Raw genomic sequence first — 16,415 nt, forward strand, 5'->3', positions numbered from 1 at the left:
ATAAGATCAGGAGCTAAATGTTTTTCTCCTATGTTGAGCATGTACTATACTATATATATATATTATATATATACACTATATATTGAGTTAATACTCAACAAGATAAATAATAATGTTACAAGTTGCTTCACTGCAGCCAGACACTGTGTGGTGCAGCAGTCCTCCCCTTACTAACTGAAAATGATATGTTGTCTCAGTTTTTGCTAAATATTGAAAATTATTTGTGAATCTACGGTATGATTCATGATCTCCACCTAATTATACTTTAGAAAGGCAGGATTCCACCTTGAAAATGATTTCTTGTAGGAGTTTGTTTTTCTCATAGGGCCATCTGTGACTAATGCCTGACTGCAAACCACATGTCCTTAAATAAAATAATAAAGTTTCTTTTATTATCCTTCCACTCTTGCACTGCTTCTCTACCTGTAGCTGTTTCTTGACACGTTCGTTCTTCTGTGCCTCGGTGATGCGTTCCTCTTCACTGCGGTGGCTGGTGACGCCGTCGCTGAGCAGCTCGGCGCTCGCCTCGGCATTGGTCTCGTCATGCTCATCGTGTTCTGGTGCCGGAGGAGACGTCATGGCCATCTTCAGCTCCTCCCTGGTTTTCTCCAGGTCCTCCTGTGCTGCCAGAGCCTGGAAAGAACAAACAATAATAATTATAGAGAGACACAGACCAACACGTTTACACATGTTATTCAATAAGATATGGACAGATGTGCACACACTTACATAAAGACATACGCACTCACACCACTGCTACCAACTGATTTTGTATGCATATGACTTTGTATTTTTTTCAGATTTTGATTCTTCACTTCTTCATGCTTTGATTCTTTTTCAGGGAACAAAAATCTGTGTGTCTTTATACTGGAAATGTATGCAATTTATCTTCTAAACCTGCCTCCTGTGTACAGATACTATGTTCTTTGTATTTATTCCCTGCAACACGTTGAATCCATCTATAATATTCCAAACTATAGAATGAAACTTGCTGAAAAGTCCTACAAGATACAGTATGTGCAAATGAAACTACTGACTGTGACACCAATGGGAAGATTTGTTTTTTATTTGTCTTGAAAATATCCTTTCCAATTATTTTTGGAGACAAGTTTCCACTCGGGTTGTGATTCTTGTGTATCTTATGTTACTTTTTATTTGTGAGGACTCCCTTTAAATTCACCAACCAGCACTTTGTGTGGCACTTCTAAGTGTATGACAATTACATTTAAAGCTTTTAAATACAAAAAAGTCTCATAAAAAAGCAGCATGTCCCCAAGCTTAACTTGTTTTGCCTGAAACTCTTCAACCTATTACATTTAATATTTACTTAATATTATACATTATGTACTTAATTTACTTAATATTGTATATTAAGTAGTAATATTGTAATTCTGCTTCTCTGTATTGCAGTTCCACTCTGTGCATACATCTCCAAATTCCTGTCTGTCTGTCATTTTCTTGTTTCCTATTAAAAATGTTTGTGGAGTTTTTCTTTACTGAATCGAGTGTCTGCAAACAGATTTCAAACAGAGACAAATTTGTGATTTCAGGCTACATAAATAAAATTCTCTTGACTTAAACCCATGAATGACTAGCTGATATGCACCAGGAGTGAAGCACCACTTACTATACACAGAGGCCTAAGAATGGAAGTTAATGTAGTTCATATTAGGGACAGTAGATTTGAGCGGTTCCCATCTAATACTAGGACTGTATGTATGAATACAGGCCTGATAAACCTAATGCTGAGATTTATACATGCATGTATTTTTATGCCTTGCTTACACAGTGACAGGGTCAGGTGGTTTGTGAAAAATTATAATCATGTCAACATAAGAATTATATATTCATTGGCTAAGTACACCTCTTGGAAGATATGTGATAATTTATAGAATATGGTCCCTATAATCTTTGGAGTATATATGAAAACTGGTGTGGGTTAGGCTTCTTTGCATAGTAAGTGGTACTTGTGACGTTGCTAATCTTTGATTGTTAGAAGCACTGCAGCTTGTCTACACTACTCAAGCTTTTAACTACCATTCTGAAATGTGTTAAGCTGTGTTTTTGGTAAAAAAACTGGAGTATGTTTGCTGCTTTTTTCTTTCCACCAGTTTATTCTGAATATGGAAGCTTTTTGCAAGGCACCTCTACTCTGGAAAAAGCTGTTTGGTCCTCTGTCACATCATTTTAAATGAACTGTTAAACAAAGCGCCAGCATCAACATTTAACTTAACTTAGTAGCAGCTGTGCGCTGGCAAATGTTTCGCTGTCTCCGGGCTGCTGTTAATGTATGTAACGACATGGCTGCAGCTACTGGTATGATGTCATGTGAGTACAATTTATTAACTGCCTTGATGTAGAGCCAAATGCCCCGACTGTTTGTCCAATGAAACATTTCCAGATCAGCATGTGCTGCAAGAGCAAATCAAACAATGATGGTTTTGTATGCGAGTTCTCACACTTGGGAACACACACAGATCTCTCTTTGATATCCACACTACAAACCACAGACATCATCACACACACATCCAACACACTGACTCTACATACACTAGTCTATTAAACATACCATATTAATTTTTTTTTTTTTCTTCCACGTGAAAATTTTATTTCCAGATTTTTTCTCAAAAATAAAAGCAGAGATAATGAGCCCAAACATACAACAACAAATAAACACATCACACATACACACACACATACACAGGCGTGATGTTACCTTGTGTTGCCACTCTGTTGCATCCTCTTCTTTTTTCCTCTTGGCCTCTTCAAGCAGAGCGATTTTGGCAGTGAACTCTGCTAACTCAGCAGCCTGTCAACAGTAACAAGACATGCTGGTCAAAAGTTACCAAATTTGAATTCAATGTGATGTCTAACAAACATCCAAAAATCCAAAGCTATTCAATTTACAATAATATGACAAAAACAGACCACTTAATTGATTTTAAGTATATTTTAAAGGTGTAAAAACAAGAATAACTGAGGTTAAAAAAGAGAAATAATACAGAATAAAGAGAAGAATAAATAGATACATGAAATAATTGAAAGAACTGATTGATGTCTTAATTTTGGGATTAAATATGGTCACTTGTTGGTGATTAAAAGCTTAGCACAATGATTGCTTTAACACAAATAGCCTTCCTACAAACTGATGCATTGCCTTTCTGAATAAAAGCATTAGTTGCATTAATGCAAGTTGTCTGTATACATGTGATAAATCCTGCTCCACTGGTTCGATGTGTATGTGTGCGTTTGTGAGGAAGTTATTATTTACAGACGGGTGAAAATATATAAAGAAAAAACCTGAATAAATGATGTGTGGAGAAGCGTAATGAATGACAGTTTGATTAAATATCTGGGAGCAGCTGCTTTTTGTGTGATTTGCGTGTGAGCACAGGTACCAGTTGTTCCTGGGTCTTCATCTGGTCGGCAGCCTGTTGAGCCAGTGCTGCCTTGGCCTCCTCTGCTGCCTGCCTCTCCTTCTCCAGCCGCTCCGCCTCCTCCTTCGCCCGCCTCCTCTCCTGCTCCAACTCCAGCGCCTTGCGAGTCTGCTCCTCCAGCTCTGCACGCAAACACACACACACACACGTAAATATACGGATTTCAGAACCGTAAGCTCATTAACCTGTGAGACCCTTACAGAATGCAATAGGAAAAACATCATGTAAATGCTGCACTTAATTCTCTTAATTATCCTAATGAAGTTATATCAGAGTTTCACACATGAATGATCTCAAAGGGATTCATTTATCAACCGCTTGTCCGTTCATTTACATTCAGATGTAACTGTGTTTTTCTTGTACTTCAGAATGGATGTGGACTTTTAACTAGCATATGAACAAACTCCTGATAGAAGACAAGTGTAATTATGGGTAAACTGACTTCCAAACCAAGTAGCTGCAGAACAACTTAGACGTAACACTCAAATGTTTTCTGGTGAGTTTCATTTCAAACCAGAAACTTTCTTGCTCTTTCATGCAGCGATGGGCGTTTCTGTTGACTTGAAGATTTAATTCACTAAATCAAATTTAGTTCTTGTTCAAGTTACAGTGAGAGGAACCATAGATCTGGAGGAGCGGGGCTACATACTCAATCAGTATGTACTGCACACTGCCGACTAAATGAAAGACTAAATGAAAGATTGAAAGGTATTATTTGGATAGACTGATCACATATTGGGGATCAGTGGTTACTTTCTTGCCTAAAAAAATATTAAAACTCTAATAAAATGTGTTCTATGCAGTTGGAACACACTAAATACGAAAATTTGACATCATAGTATGAATAGTACATTAGTATGCGATTCTGAACACAGCCCTTGACTCTTCTATCAAGAAGTAAAAGAAAAATGAAAAAATTAAAGCAGCAGATTCTGAGATATCCTGACTTTGTCTCTTGTTTGGATCATGCTCACTTCTTTCAAACCCCACATCTCCAGTTCATAATGCAGACTTTCTGCTAGACTTTCTGAGTCTCAATCCCAAATTTAGATAACCTGGATGACATAATCAGGATTATTTTTTCAAACTCCCTTCAGAGCCACAGAAGACATTGTACAACTGTTTTCACAGACTGAATACCAATAAACTAAACTTCACATGTGAAATTAAGTCCCATGGAGTGACACTCAGGTGTGATCATTTTGATATTTGAATCAAATTCATTGTTAATTGTGTGCAGGTTAAAACCAACTTTATTGTGCGTTCAGGCAGTTCTAACAGATTTAGAACTTGACTTGACAGTTTTGTCTGCTCTGATGTGAATATTCAGTCTTATTTGAAACACCCTCTGGTGAAGTTGAGGCTTGAAAAATTTTCATATTTTTCTTTTCTATGTAATCACAGTAAAAAGCGTTCTGCTGCCTGAGGCTGCTTCTCCCTGTCTGTGTTGGAGCCTTCATTTTATGCAAATTCACAACAGGAGATAAGATGTTTGGCTTCACACAAACAAGCAGGCATATTTGGGACTGTGTGTTTTTCATGGCTGACATTTAACAGACATGAGTCTTGCGGTGTCCGTGACCAGCTGCACTCAGTGAAAATCAAACACAGAAGTGTTTAGACAAGATTAACACATCACCTTTGCAACTGCTGTAACATGCAAATCAGGGTTTAAATGTCACTTGTGGTTACTTTATGTTGCAAACTTTAGACTTTTGGCTGGGCTACATGGCATTCCCAATTATTTTTTGAAAAAAAAAGATAAGATAAAGAAGATAAAGAAGAAAGAGACTCGTAAACATGTACTGTACATATGAACACATTTGAAACGTTTGGATAATAGTGCCAATATGCAATATGATACTTGACATTTGATTAATGATACCAAAACTTTTTTTGATACCTCACTTTGTCAAATGTTAAATGTTGTCTAAACACAGGCAGCCATACAAGAAAATAAAATACAATAAAATAGAAAAAAAGGCAAAATTATTGTCTAAACTAAAAACTAACTGATCAAAAATCAGTAAACAAGCCCATGAATCTGATACCAACTTTCAATACAAGGTCATTTTTGATATGTGATTGTAGGGACACATTTTGGTTTGTACCAAAAAGTACGGAGGTTCTATTTCCAACTTTAACAAAGACAAATATCGATTGTATTCATGTGGTTTTGATTCAGTTTTATTTTGATCGATGAAGGAGAGAAACTAGAAATACGCCTCGTGGTTGTATGTCTCTGCCAACCAGTCAAGTTGGAGTTTACATCCATGTTCTGACTCATATAATATTTGTAGTGAAGACTATGAAGGACTGCAATAAAAGGTATTAAGTGTATTTTTTGGTGAAATGGAAGTTATCACTAGATTGACATGTATGATTCCAGTGAATAATGTCCAGTGAGAAACATGTTGTCTTCACTTAGAGACTATTTCTACAGACGACTGATAGAGAACTTTGTCACATGGTGCAACTATAATCACTGAAGCTCATTATCAGCAAAACCAATGAGCTTATGGTGGACTACAAAAAGAACAGGATGGCCCCCTGTACTGGTTGTCATCCAGGGAGAGGAAGTGGAAGACTAGGGCTGTGCAATGTGACCGAAATCTCATATCCCGATATAGCTCCTTTCATATGCCAATAACAATACATATCACAATATAGCACATTTTCAGTAAATTCAATGAATAAATAGTTTCTGGTCTGTGTCCCACCCAACCCTTTTGAATATAAAATGTCATCATTTCATCATTATTCTATTAGACATTTGTGTGACACCTTGTCATAATTCTTGACGTATGAATTCTTGAGTTATGGCCTGAACCGTGTTTTGTGAGGTCACAGTGATCTTGACCTTTGACCGCTAAATTCTAATCAGTTCATTCTTGAGTCCAAGTGGACGTTTGTGCCAAATTTGAAGAAATTCCCTCAAGGCGTTCCTGAGATGTCACGTTCATGAGAATGGGACGGACGGACAATCAGAAAACATAATGACTCCACAGCTGTCACCAGCGCAGAGGCATAAAAAGTCAAATGAGCATCTGACCACTTGTGTTACCTGGCTGTCAGACTTTGTTGTAGCGACGTCATGGTGGTCCAAGATGTCAACAGTTATTTTGGTTCAGTAAAATCATTTTGATGATCATAACTGAGCTCCGAGGTTAAGACAAAAGTTAAAAACAGAGTTATTCTTTAACCTTCCAATGGCTTTTTGAAAAAGTGAGGACTTCATAAAAAAGTCATGACTCTCATGGTCTAAAGCTCAAATTTGGCTCTAACAAGAAGTAAGCTCACACACACACACACACACACACACATACACACAAAACTTCATTTTTCTGGTTGGGAAGATTTAAGGACTGAGAACTTCATCCTTTTTAAGTTGAAATCAAAGTATCAGAATTATGAGCGTGCGACTTTTAATTATCGTTTTTATGGGGAAGGTTAAAGTCTAAGAACGATTTTCTCAACTTCAGACTTCATCATCTGACTTTGAACGGTGAGTTTGTTTCGAGAGTCAGAGCGTACACGTGTAGCGTTGGTGGTGTACCTTTCTGAGCTCTCTGTGTCTGCTCTTCAATCTGCCTCAGCCTCTCGATCAGTTCGTCCTTCTCTCGCTCTATCCGCTCCTTCTCCTTCTCTGCGTGCTCCCGTTTCTTCTTCTCATTCTCCAGCTGTGCTCTGTCAAGATGACAATGACCGTCACACACACACACACACACAAACACAAACACACACACAGTGACTTCTCACTTCATTTGAAGTTATACGCTGTGAAAATAGTCAACGTGAAATTTCATGGAATGTCTGTATTGAGTCAAGACTTTTTCCTGATGCTGTGTCAGCTGTTTTGTTTTATACACATCTTCCCCTATTAAGCGTGTACATACCAACACAGCTATACAAACATAAAAAAGCAGAAATGAATACAGTACACAGATGACTTTGAAAAACAAACATCAGATCCTCGTCTCACACACTGATCCATAGAGATGGAAACTTTGTCTGCTGCTTACTGTGTTCAGAGCTGTTTTGTTATTGGTCAACTGATTACTTTGGCATGTGCATATGTGTCATTGGGCAGTATAATATAATGTTTAGGAATAGGGCTACAACTAACGAGTATTACTATTATTGATTAATCTGTAGATTATTTTCTTAATCAATTGATTAGTTGTTTGGTCCATAAAATGTCAGAAAATGGTGAAAAATGTTTTTAACTGTTTCCCAAAGTCCAAAATGACGTCCTCTAATGTCATGTTTTGTCCACAACAGTCCACAACCCAAAGATATTTAGTTTATTATCATAGAGGACTAAAGAAGCCAGAAAATACTTACATGTGTTAAGCTGGAATCAAAGAATTTGGACATTTTCTTCATAAAAATTACTCAAAACAATCGATTATCAAAACAGTTGGTGATTAATTTAATTTAATTTAATTTAATTTAAAACATTTCACTTATCATTACCATCTGAGGTTGTGTTTCATGCCAATCAGCAATGTACTTCCTAATGTAAGGGCAGCAGCTCTGCAGACTGTATAAAGAACATGAGCTGTGTTTCCATGCAACACTGCCCCCTGTTGCTCACTAAGCTTTATTGATGAATTTCAACTTGAAACATCAGCTCATATTTGCTCAGTCAAAGCATCGTGCATGTTTAGGATGAATAAACATGGAGGGAGCTGACCTCTAACCCAACCTGCAGTCATTCATTTCAACTAAGCAGGGACATGAACTGATTTAATTAATGACATAAATGCCAAGACAGGTTTATGCAGTATGACAATGTTACAACTTACACATTATGATAAAGACTACTTGAATATGTGTGCGTGTTTGTTTTCATATCCACGCATTTGCACATGTGTGCCAGTGTGTACAGTGTGTGATGTGTTGTGAAATCTATTAGGAATACACTATGGAATACTAGGAAAAAGCAGGTACTGTACCTCTCCATCTGTTTGTGGTGCTTCTCCTCTCTGGCCTGAGCCTTCATCTGCTGCACCTCGATGGTGTCGGGCTTCCTCCTTCTCATGTACAGCTCATGGTTCCCCATACATAACGCCAGGATGCGCTTATTGATCCGCAACCGCGGGGCGTAAAACACAAAGTCCTATGTGGGAGACACAGAGGACATGACAGTGTAAGTGCCCAAAAATATATTTGAAAAATCCACAAGCACCCTTAATTCCAACACTTACTGGAGCTTTCTTGTCGATGGGCTTGATGACAAACTTCTTGTCGTTGAAGGAAATGTTTCTGATCTCACTCCAGGGGAAGCCGATTTTTGGTGACAACCTGAGGAAGCAGGGACCAGATTATATGAGGGATTAATAGATAGATGAATGATTCACCGCTGAACTCTTTGTCTGAAAACTTTCACATGCGCATGCTTCGGTAGTTCCAAATACACAACAATGATTTTCAAAGGTTGGGTTTGAGGAGTGTTTTCATGCTTTACTTTTCATTCATCAATTTGTTGATCAGCTGTGCTGTTCAACACCACAAGGTGGCACTGTTGTCAAATTAATGCAATCCAAGGCTATCCAGGGAGCTGTCACATATACTCAGCTGCTACAGCAGTAGCCACGTTACAAAATAGTACTTTATTTTGTATTTTATTGGATATTACACCTTAAAAACACATTACTGCATTGCAATATAAAGATCTTCTGAACAGATCTGCGAGGATGTTCAAATGTCCCTGAACAAGTGCTGTTTTGACAAAACCACCAGTCTGATGGGTGTGACATATTTAATGTTTAACACACACATTTATCTGCTCATATAGTATATACTTCCTGGTTTCTTCCTCTGTGGTATATTCTGTATTACACTTCGTATTTAATGTTACAAATGCATTTTGTAGAGATATATTTTCAAACACAGCAGAGATCTTATTTATTCAGATTTTCTTTTTGTTAAAGAGCTTAAGTGCATAATGTGGACTCAATAAGACATATTACTATTTCATAAAATTTTATACATAAGATTTATTCTTCCAAATATGGTTGTCTGTTGTAATCAAGCTGTGACTTATTTGCAGTGATGGATCAGCTGTGACTTCAACTATGCGAGTAGGCGTTATTGTCACTAAGAGCATCTTCTCTTGTGGTTTCATTTTCTTCTTCTTTGTTTTCTGTTTTCAGTTTTGATGGGTTGATAATCACATCAACTAAACCGCTGCTTCCCAGACTTGTTTTCTTAAAATGAACCAATGTCTCCTCTGACTCCTTCTTACATGTTGCATAAGTCACTGAGATTAGAGCAGTTCCCCCAAAGAGTGATTACATGTTAATAATAAATAATTAAAGGCCTGAGTTGATAAAACTATTCAGTATTTTACAAGGACATGAAAAGACTAAAGCAGTAGCAGAATGTTAACAGAAAGTACATTTACTCAATTACTGTACTTCAGCACAAGTAACATGTACTTGTACTTTATACTTCCTCTACATGCAAAATATATCATCAATTTATAAAGTATGATGCATAGTATTGAGGTATGAAATTATAATAAATTAACGTAAGTAACCTACAAAACTCTACAAGTATGTAGCCATGTATATCTGTGTGTGTGTGTTGGTTACTTGTCTTCGTGTTCGTAGATGTTGAGCCCGAGGGCGTCGACCCCCAGCCACAGTTCTGTGCCTTTCTTGTTTTTAATTTCAAAGTAGTTGACGCCGTACATCTCCAGGTCCTGAGCGATCTTTAGATACTCCATCATTGCGTCCTCCCTGCACACACACACACACAAACACACACACAATGGTAAACAGACAGATTGACACGTGCATTTAGGAGTCACTGTCTTCAAAATCTTAATCCTCAAACTCCTATTATGCAGCAGTTTATCTCCCCTCTCTCCATCTCTTGCGCTCTCTCTCTCTCACACACACACAAACACACTCACACACTCACTCACCTGAGCATGCTTCTGTGTTCCTCGTGCCAGGTCTGTATTCTGTCCTCCCACTGTTCCTTTGTCAGCTTGTGTTGCTCCAGAACTCTAAAGGACACACACACACACACACACACAAACAATATTTGTAATGTCAGAGGGTAGCTGTGGCTGAGGAGGTTGAGCAGGTCGTCCACTGATCGCAGGGTCAGCTAAGGTAGAAAAGCATGATGTAAGTTCAGTCTATTAACCATTTTCATGAAATTGATACTGGTCTCATGCTGTTGTTTATACATTCAATCAGTGTCATATTTTAACTGATCCTAAAATGTGTTTCGCATAAAGTCTGAACTAACTAACTAACTTAGAATCCATCTCCATCCCTAGTATAGTATAGTGTGTGTGTGTGTGTACCTCTGTGGCAGCAGCCGGTCGGAGGCCAGGTAGCCAGGCTTGTGAAGGTCTTTGTTGTAGTCGCCATACTTTGCCTGGACAGCGTAGGAGGCCAACAGCACAGCAGTCTCTGGAGGACAGTAGTTCTCATCATTCAGAATAGCTTCCTTCACCTGCAGGTAGGACACACACACACACACACACACACACACACACACACACACACACACACACACACACTCAGCTGGGTATCATCTGAGTTGGTATTGTATTGTCAATACAATACCTGAGTTTCAGTACCAATACCAAGGATGTACAGTTTAAAAAAAGTTTTCAAACATTAAATGCTAAACTAAATATTGCAAGTTTGTGTTTTTAAACCAGTAACTATCTGATCAATAATGATCAATAATGATCAATAATGATCAATAATGATCAATAATGCCAATTTTGCCAGTTGGCAAATTCTCTTAAGACCAAAAATGTCAGACACACACTAACACTATAGCTTTAAATGACAGCTCAATTTTCTGAACATGTCCACCTTATGTCACTATCATTTTGGCTGACTTTACCACTAAAACGTGTTGGCAGGCACAGTGATCTATGAGCTGTCCAGTACCTGCAGGAAGAAGAGTTTCTGGGTGATCTCCTGGATGAGTTCCTCAGAAACGTCCTCTGGAAAGAACTTTGCTCTGAACTTGAACTGCAGAGGGTTCTCCTTCTTTACATCCTGCTGTGTCACCTGGAGAGAACCAACACCCACACATGACTTTATTAAGATATAATTCGAGTAAACTAGATGTGTTGGATGGGGCAGAAAGTGTTCAGAGTCTCTTGCCTTCTTGTTGAGCTTCAGCCACGTGATGTAGCCTTTACTGTCTGTGTACTGCAGGCCGAAGAACCAGACCTCCCTCAGACCCACTGTCTTCACCACCTGAAACCAGACAAATGCTTTTTGTTTCCGCCACCTTACAGGATTTTATAATCACTTCAAAGAGGTACATTTTTATTCTATTTGAACCACTTGTAGTTGAGATTTGAGGAGGTGTAAATGATGTCATAAAACATGTAATGATTTTAAGCTTCTGTGGAACATGAACTGTATTTTATGCAAAGAAAAATCCTATTAAAGGACCGGTTCACAAATTTTCAAGAGTGTCTTAAAACAGGTGTCCTTAAGTCAGCTGTCCATATAAACACAGAAAGAGGTTTTCCTCGCTGTGTGTCCACACAGTCATTTAGTGCAAAAATGCATTTAAAAGTTGATGTGAAGCTTATATGAGGCTTCAGCAGTCAGTCTGAGTTAGTCATATCAAGTGGATATCTGACACATTTACAGCTTGAGATAGAGGCTGTGCATCATCTCAACCATGGAGTCATTTATTGACAGTAACTATATCAAGTGATCACCACTAATTTTGCTGTGAAATACTGTTTGTGTCACAACTTTAGGGTCAGATTGTTATGATACATTGGTTTTACACACAGACAAAAGCTGAATATTAAGTACAAGCAAAAATACACAAGTAATCATGCTAAAAGGATGTTGAAACCAGAAGAAAGTAAGTGGACACCTGAGCATTACACCCTGAACATCTGATTCCAAAACCATGAGCATTAATCTGCTGCTACACTCTTCTGGGAAGACTTCCCGACAGATTTTGAAAGCTGGCTGCAAGGATTTACTCCCATTCATCCACAAGAGCATCACTGAGGTCAGCCACCGGCTTTGTGTACAGAGGCATTGTCATATTGAAACAGGAAAGGGCCTTCCCCAAACTGCTGCCAAAAAGTTGGAGGCACACTATTGTCTAAAATATCATTGTACGTTGTGGCTGATCCGCTCCCCAAGGTGACTCTCTGCCTGCTTTGATTCTTCACTCTTCACCTCTGAACCTTCCGTACCGTCTTTAAAAACATGCTCACACGCTTTGTCATTCACAAACCGCCGTCCCATTTACAAAGACAGAGAGTGACAGAGAGAGAGAGAGAGAGAGAGAGAGAGAGAGAGAGAGAGCGAGAGAGAGCCTGAGGGGATGTGGACGCTTACTCAGACTAATGTGATTTACACAGTCAATACGATGGCACTCACTACCATATAATTAACTCTCTCTCACACATTCACACTAGGCACGCACACATTAAAAAAAAACTACTTGCGTAATCGAAAATAATCACACTCGTAAAACAAATTCGAGAAACACCTTTAAAAAAAAACACGTTGTTGCAATGTTGACTGTGCAATCAGTTACATTTGCAAACACACCCCCACACACACACACACACACAACAGGGCCTCCAGTGGGGATGGGAATGCGGTATGCAGAGAGCTCAGCATGCAGATTTAGAAATGAAGGCTCAGAATGTGGATAAATGATTTTGGAGCTTCGGGATGAGAGAGAATAATAAGTGTTAGAGAGAAGAGGAATAGGACTCCTTACTTTCATATCAAATGAAAACACTTTGGTTTGTACAGACTGCTGTAAAAGTGTGTTTGCTTTGTGCTCCATCAAAGCGTTCATGTTCAGATGCAGGCTTACATGTCGGTGTTTGGCTCAATTTGATTAAAAAGCTTTCCTAAGCCCCTAACCCCTTTTATCATTGTGTGTGTTTGAGTGAGCTTATGGGTGTTTATATTTAGCTCTGCGGCCTCTATATCAATGGACCCCTCTCTTCATTCATCTGAATCTGCACCGTTTAAAAATGAAACAGCTTTCAGGACTAACTGTTTCTTGCATGACGCATTATCAGAGAGAGCTCACTATTCACTGCTGGACATGTGACTTCCTGTTTGAGCATATGAAGCCGGTCGGTTTTTTGATATCTATACTGAGCATCACATTAGGTATCAGTCACGTGTTCACAGTTCACTGAATATGTCATGACAAGCTTACGAGGTTGGTCTGTTTCAAAGCCTCCTCGGTCTCAACGCAGACAGAAAACTGCAACCTTCCTTATCCCGAATGTGAAGGACACAACCGGTGGATGTTGAAAAACTTACACATACGCGATTACGCTCTTTACTTTCATGCTGGCAGTCATTCTGAAACTGTGCCGTTTTCAAAAAGGGGATATGTACAGTATGATATCTACACCTATTTTTAGTTGATGATGGAAACTTTACAGCAACACCCACCACTGAGGTCTATGGTTCTTCTGCAGCTGTCAGCTCACTCATTTTCCACCTTCTGTCTCTTCTCCATTCTCCACAGGAGTCAGTGAGCCTCATTCTCCTGCTTACAAAAACCCTGTCTCTTTTACTATCTTCTTTTTTATCAATTAACTGATTAAAATAATTCAATTTGCACTGTTATAAAACAGAGCAAAGTATGATATTTCACATTTGAGGAGCTGTAACCTATGAATATTTTTTTTTTTTTACTTGATGAATGATTTAAAACCAGTAACCAACTTTCTGCCAATCAACTAATGGATTAATCAACTGATTGTTTCAATAACGCTAAACCCTTCAACCTGCATCACAGCCAAACTTATTGCACATTTTCCCAACGTTCTGTTCACTCTTGCTCAACAGGAAAATCTACAGCTAGATTCAATGACAGACATGATATAACAGAAAGATTAATTTATGATGCACATTAGGGCTGAAACTAATGATTATCTATTGTTGATTGATCGCTTAAGTCTATAAACAAATCTGAACATTTGTGAAGAATCATTATTTCCCAGAGTTCCCTGAGTCCAAGGTGACATCTTCAAATTGCTTTTTTTGTCAAATCAACAGTCTGAAACCCAAATATAGACAGTTTAAACAATATTTATCAGAGAAAAGCAGTCATTCTGTTCTGGAGAAGCTGAAATCAGAGAATATTTGGAAGTTTGTGACTGAAAAAACTTGATCGACTAATCAAATAACTAACCATGCAACTCAAGTGAAAATAGCCATTGGTTGCACCCCTAAACTAGATACTGAAACCTTATTATTACAGAATACATTATTCTGCACAATACAGTGCAAACTAGATTAAGAAATCAGTTTTTATTTACATTAAAATGTCTCACCTCATTTTTAGAGACTCTAAACATACACAGTGAAAGACCTCTCGTTAAATACATTCACTCGTTTCATGCACACACACACACACACACACACACATACTGTCGGGCAGCATCGTACATTCGTACATCGACATTTGATAGCTTGTTGCTATGACGATGCACGGGCACAGCAAGCTAAAACATTCAGATCTGATGAGTCAGTCTGTGTTTCATGGATAGAAAAAGGAAAGGAGATTCGGTTTCTGTATGAGAGGGAGAGAGGGAAGAAGAAACTGTATGAGAGAACTCGAGAGAAAGAGAAAGTAAAAGTGAGAAGGTGAGTGAGTGTAATACTGCATGTGTGTGTGTGTGTGTGTGTGTGTGTGTGTGTGTGTGTGTGTGTGTGTGTGTGTGTGCCAGGACTGTTAATACAGCCAAGATATAGCTCTCTAATATTATAATATATCAGATTGAATAATTGTATCCAGTCAGCTATAGAATCAGGTTCTACTGTATGGAAGTTAATTAGGAACAAAACTGCTGAGAGAGCACAAAACAAGTTAAAAAGGACTAGTTCACCCAAATAACAAAAAAAACACATTTTCTCACTTATATCTGATGATACCTGGGTGAGGTTTTGAGATATTATATTCAGTTCTAAGTGAGGAATTTCTGTGTTGCCTAATTTCCATCTCTGATCCCTGTTTCTCTTGTCCTGTCAATTAAGCAGCTTTGAATTGAACTGAAATTAGTAGAGAGAGTTGGAGCTGAAACAGAAAAGAGCCTCCATTCACCTTGCAGACCTGACAGCAGGAAGAGGTCAGCACATGGCATTAGTGTAGGATAACGTGTGTGTGTGTGTGTGTGTTGATGGGAAAGCAGTAGATGACTCAGCATTAGAGGATCCAACCATGGCTTCTTTCCAGTGCCTCACACACACACACACACACACACACACACACAGACACACACACACACGGCTATGTGCTCATTCGGACAATCATCATCAGTTTCCTACCCTATCAATGTTCAACATGAATCAATAACATAGTTTAACACAGTTCGATCTCAGTCAGGGGTTGTTCTTCCACCGTGTTTGATCCGGTCGATAAAGTCTGTTTAATGTAGCCGATGATTTATCAATTTTTTATCAATTTATTCTCAGACTCACATAGTTTATATTGCTCCACTTCAGGCATCATGGAGGCACAACTAAGAAATGTAGAAGCTGGAATTTCTCATTTTTGGATGTCTCAGTTTGACACAATTTTCCATTTCATGTAGCCCTGAGGGGACTCTCTACTCTTGCGTAGCCTCATGTCATGATCTAATCTGATATGACAGAGGTATTGTTATATTCACTTTTCTCGTGTAGCCTTGGGAGCTTTTCCATGATTTGATCTCATACTAAAAAGCAGAACGCAGACAAAAGAGCAACAACAACCCCAGAAAACATTTACAGCCTGAAATGAAACAACACTGAAAGCTGCCCTTTCACTTCCCTGACAGTACACACACACACACACACACACACAATCCATCCAACACTTACGTACATCCACTGTCTCTCGGTTTAGACAAAGAGAGCTCTGTCTGTCTTTTCTGTACAACCCAAACCCAGCCACGCAGCCGCTGGCACACACACACACACACACACACACACACACACTCAT

General features: G+C 38.6%; 1 protein-coding gene across 4 annotated transcripts in view; it reads right to left on the reverse strand.

Annotated features, from left to right (window-relative positions):
• The window catches only part of LOC122992015 (radixin), a 46,090-nt gene that overhangs the window by 2,039 nt on the left and 27,636 nt on the right, over nt 1-16,415 (reverse strand). For all 4 annotated transcript variants that reach the window (XM_044365539.1, XM_044365537.1, XM_044365538.1 and 1 more), the window contains 11 exons: nt 11,582-11,677; nt 11,363-11,485; nt 10,762-10,913; nt 10,372-10,455; nt 10,037-10,183; nt 8,648-8,744; nt 8,396-8,559; nt 6,994-7,124; nt 3,399-3,559; nt 2,717-2,809; nt 424-633 (listed from right to left, as the gene is read on the reverse strand). In XM_044365539.1, coding sequence (XP_044221474.1) covers nt 424-633; nt 2,717-2,809; nt 3,399-3,559; nt 6,994-7,124; nt 8,396-8,559; nt 8,648-8,744; nt 10,037-10,183; nt 10,372-10,455; nt 10,762-10,913; nt 11,363-11,485; nt 11,582-11,677 — 1,458 coding nt within the window. The remainder of the gene's footprint in view (nt 1-423; nt 634-2,716; nt 2,810-3,398; nt 3,560-6,993; nt 7,125-8,395; nt 8,560-8,647; nt 8,745-10,036; nt 10,184-10,371; nt 10,456-10,761; nt 10,914-11,362; nt 11,486-11,581; nt 11,678-16,415) is intronic.

The sequence above is a fragment of the Thunnus albacares genome, chromosome 11 (assembly GCF_914725855.1).
Source record: "Thunnus albacares chromosome 11, fThuAlb1.1, whole genome shotgun sequence".
Taxonomy (NCBI): Eukaryota; Metazoa; Chordata; class Actinopteri; order Scombriformes; family Scombridae; genus Thunnus; species Thunnus albacares.